A 4,034-nucleotide genomic window follows, 5' to 3' on the forward strand; every position below is an offset into this window, starting at 1 on the left:
AATCTCACACACTCTATTTCACACACACACACACAATCTCACACACTATTTCACATACACACACACACATACACAATCTCACACACTCTATTTCACACACACACATACACAATCTCACACACTCTATTTCACACAGACAGACACACACACACACACACACGTGCGCGCGCTTACACACACACACGCGCGCGCTTACACACACATGCGCTTACACACACACACACACACGCGCGCTTACACACACACACACACACACACACACACACACACACACTCACACACTCACACACTCACACACTCACACACTCACACACTCACAAACACACACACAAACACACACACAAACACACACACACACAGGTTTTTCTGGAAAGCTACATTTATTTTACTTAGACACTCTTTAAGGTTATGACATTTCAGAGCTAATACAACGAGAGAAGAAATAATGTGTTAAATTGTTGTTTGAGGTTCTTGTTGAGTTTGTTCATCGAGAAGATCACACAGAGAATCCACCATTCTCTCCATTAGAATATACACCTGAAACACACACAGAGTCACTTTATGATTAATCATGACAATATTTCACACTGTTACTCTTCAGAACTGGAAGACAGGTGTGATGTCACAATGCCCTGCTGCAGTGACATCATTACAGGAAGAAATATATATATATTTAAACATTGAACCTGCATAACAAATCATATTTATTTTGTGTTATACCAGTGTTTATTTTGTCTAATCTTTCCTAATGCTGAATGTCTTTATAATGGCAAAGATCTGTGTGTAACTCGCACCTGTGTGTACAGCAGTCGTCTGTATATGTGCTGTAGTGTAGAGCTGGACCCTCTCTCTTCTGCATCTGTCCTCCTCGCCACGTTCATCTTCACACTCTCACATTCCTAATCACACACACACACACACAGTTCAAATGGAGGTTGAACGAATGTGGAGTTTGTGGATATCGGTAACTAAGATGGTGGAAAAGGCTAATAACTGATTAATCAGCTGATAGTTTTTAAAATCGGTTAATAGATTGTAAAATAGATTAGTCTTTCCTTACCATAACGGTCACAGACACGGAGGCTAAAATGAGAAACATTTTCTCAATATTTACCAGAATTGTTTTTACATCAGGTGCATAACGAGGGACTTTTAATTATAAACAAGACTGAAACACACTGAGGACTCTTATTTTGAAATGACAGAGACGTGGCTCCGATACAATGATCTATATTTAAGTATTTACCAAATTAAGCCTTTTATAGCAAATATATATTCACCAGATGAATGTTTTTGCATATATAATAAATAAAAATATAATATAAATGTAATATAATAATTATATATATTATAGAAATATAATATTTTAATATATAATATAATAGAGCATAAAAATATGGATGAATATTGTCGATAATGAAGGATTTAAATGCAATAAATCCCCCGAGGGGTCAGTGATTGTTTTATTTCACCACTAGAGGGCGCTGTGACACTGTAGACACTGTAGTCCAGCACCGGCCACAGAGGAACACGGAATCAAATATTAAAAAGATCAATAAATAAAGCAATTAAATACATATAAATACATATTGCAGATAACCGATAGCTCCAAAAAGCAACTATCGTCACCGATTAATCGGTAAAACCGATATATATCTTTCTAAGCGTCATTGTAGAATGACAGACAGACAGACAGAGAGACAGACAGGTTTGAGGAGCTGTCACATGGTGTGAAAGTGTTCACCTGTTCTCCCCCTCTGTGCTGTTACCATGACGCCCACAGCACATGAGTTAACAATAGAGGCACTCTAGTAAGCTGCCTACCTAGACGGCATTTTTAGGCATCAATAAACACATTCCCGATGAGAAGGCTGTTCTTTCAAATCTGATTTGAGGTTTCATTCATTTCTCACTGCAGTATACATATATATATATATATATATAATATATAATACTTCTGTTCAGATCAGTGAGAGCAATAGTAATAGTGATGTGTGCCTTAAAAGTGCTTTACTAATAGAAACAGGAAAAGAGAGGATTAGAAGCTCTCTATAAACTATATGTTGTGTTTTCTGCCCCCTGCTGGCACACAGCGCACATTACACATCACACTCACCACCACAGGTTTGTCTTTCCCAGTGAGTCGAGTTCCTCCTCTCTTCTCCTCTGCCTCCTCTTTCACCATCTTCTCTTCTGTGTTGTGTTCTTGTGTTGTGTCACTCCAGGTGTTGTTCTCAGGAAGTCCCAATGTGTTCCTCAACCGCACAGACTCACTGACCAAACTATCCAACAGCTCCCTCCAGAACTGCACACTACACACACACACACACACACAGATTGAATACATACTGTATTTATTACAATGCCCCATCAGTAGGATGATCTCTCACCTGATGTTGTGTGGTGTTACGGGTGTTGTGTGAATGTGTGGCGTCTGTAGCTGCAGCATCAGTGAGTTATATTGAGTCAGATGTGTCTCTCTGCTCAACCCATCTGTCTCTGGCACAGACAGCACGATCTAGTGGACAACATAGACTGAGATTTACACGTCAAGGACATGTTGTATTCACTATCCAGTGGTTTATGTTTCACATATGAGTCGCATGTTATTATTACAAAATAATATATGAATCATAAGTGAAACATAATCATCATTAGTCACATAGTCATATTTTATATACAGTATGAAAGTATTGGTAGTGACATAAATGTTGTGCTTGGCAAAGTTTTCTGCTTCATTATTTGTAGATAATTTTTTGACATGTTTCTATGGTATACTGGAAAACAATGATGAGCATTTCATCTGTTTTAAAGGCTTTTATTGGCAAAAACATTCAATATATGCAAAGAGTCAATATATACAGTGTTGCCCCTTGTTCTTCATCACCTCTGCAATTCACTCTGGCATGCTGGATATCATCTTCTGGGCCAAATCCTGACTGATGGTCCATTCTTCCCTTATAAGTGCTCGGAGTTGATCACAATTTGTGGGCTTCTGCTTGTCCACTCACCTTTTGAGGATTGACCACAGGTTCTCTATAGGATTAAGATCCGGGGAGTTTTCTGGCCACAGATCAAAAATTTCAATGTAATGATCTCCGAGCCACTTCATTATCACACTTGCCTGGTGACATGGTGCTCCATCATGCTGGAAAATGCACGGATCATCACCAAATTGCTGCTGGATCGTTGGGGAAAGTTGTTCTTGCAGGACGTTTTGATACCATTCTTTATTCATGGCAGTGATTTTGTGCAGGATTGTGAGAGAGCCCACTCCCTGTGATGAAGAGCAACCCCACACATGGATGGTCTCAGGATGCTTCACTGTTGGCACGACACAGAACTCATGGTAGCGTTCACTTTTCTTCTCCAGACTATCGATTTTCCAGATGTCCCAAACAGTCAGAAGGGGAAATAACTTTGCACCAATCTTCTGTTGTCCAATCCTTGTACTTCCTGCAGAATTTCAGTCTGTCCTTGATGTTTTTCTTGGAGAGCAGTGACTTCTCTGCTGCCCTTCTTGACACCAGGCCATTGTCCAAAAGACTTCGCCTCACTGTGGGTGCAGATGCACTAACACCGACCTGCTGCCAATACTGAGCTCTGCACTGGTGGTGACATGATTCTGTCAAAGGGCTGACTCCTCAGGAGAAGACGGTCCTGGCACTTGCTGGACACTCTGGGACGTCCTGAAGACTTCTTCACTGCAGTTAAACCTCTCTCCTTGAAGTTCTTGATGATCCGGTAAATGGTTCTTTCAGGTGCAATATTCTTTGCAGCAATTTCCTTGCATGTGAGGACATTTTGATGCAAAGCGATGATGCTGCACATCTTTCTTTAGAGGTAACCATTGCTAACAATAACACAAAGATTAAAAGCACTTCTTCCCTCCTTTTATAGTCTGCTCTTATAATCCAATCAGAATGATAGAGTGATTTCACCTGACTATTACTCGTTCACACTTTCCCAGGTGCTGCTGATATGATTAGTGAAATGACGTTAGCTGGTCATTTTGTGTCAGGGCCAAAAAACAG

The 4,034-nt window shown here is 40.0% G+C and overlaps 1 protein-coding gene across 1 annotated transcript in view; it reads right to left on the reverse strand.

Annotated features, from left to right (window-relative positions):
• Window positions 1-410: 410 nt before the first annotated feature.
• The window catches only part of mycbpap (mycbp associated protein), a 17,580-nt gene continuing 13,956 nt past the window's right edge, over window positions 411-4,034 (reverse strand). Inside the window, exons 15-18 of the mRNA XM_052138175.1 lie at window positions 2,391-2,518; window positions 2,117-2,312; window positions 795-899; window positions 411-537 (exon numbers count right to left, since the gene is read on the reverse strand). Coding sequence (XP_051994135.1) covers window positions 451-537; window positions 795-899; window positions 2,117-2,312; window positions 2,391-2,518 — 516 coding nt within the window. The 3' untranslated portion in view covers window positions 411-450. The remainder of the gene's footprint in view (window positions 538-794; window positions 900-2,116; window positions 2,313-2,390; window positions 2,519-4,034) is intronic.

This window comes from Xyrauchen texanus, chromosome 11 (assembly GCF_025860055.1).
Source record: "Xyrauchen texanus isolate HMW12.3.18 chromosome 11, RBS_HiC_50CHRs, whole genome shotgun sequence".
NCBI classification, from domain to species: domain Eukaryota; kingdom Metazoa; phylum Chordata; class Actinopteri; order Cypriniformes; family Catostomidae; genus Xyrauchen; species Xyrauchen texanus.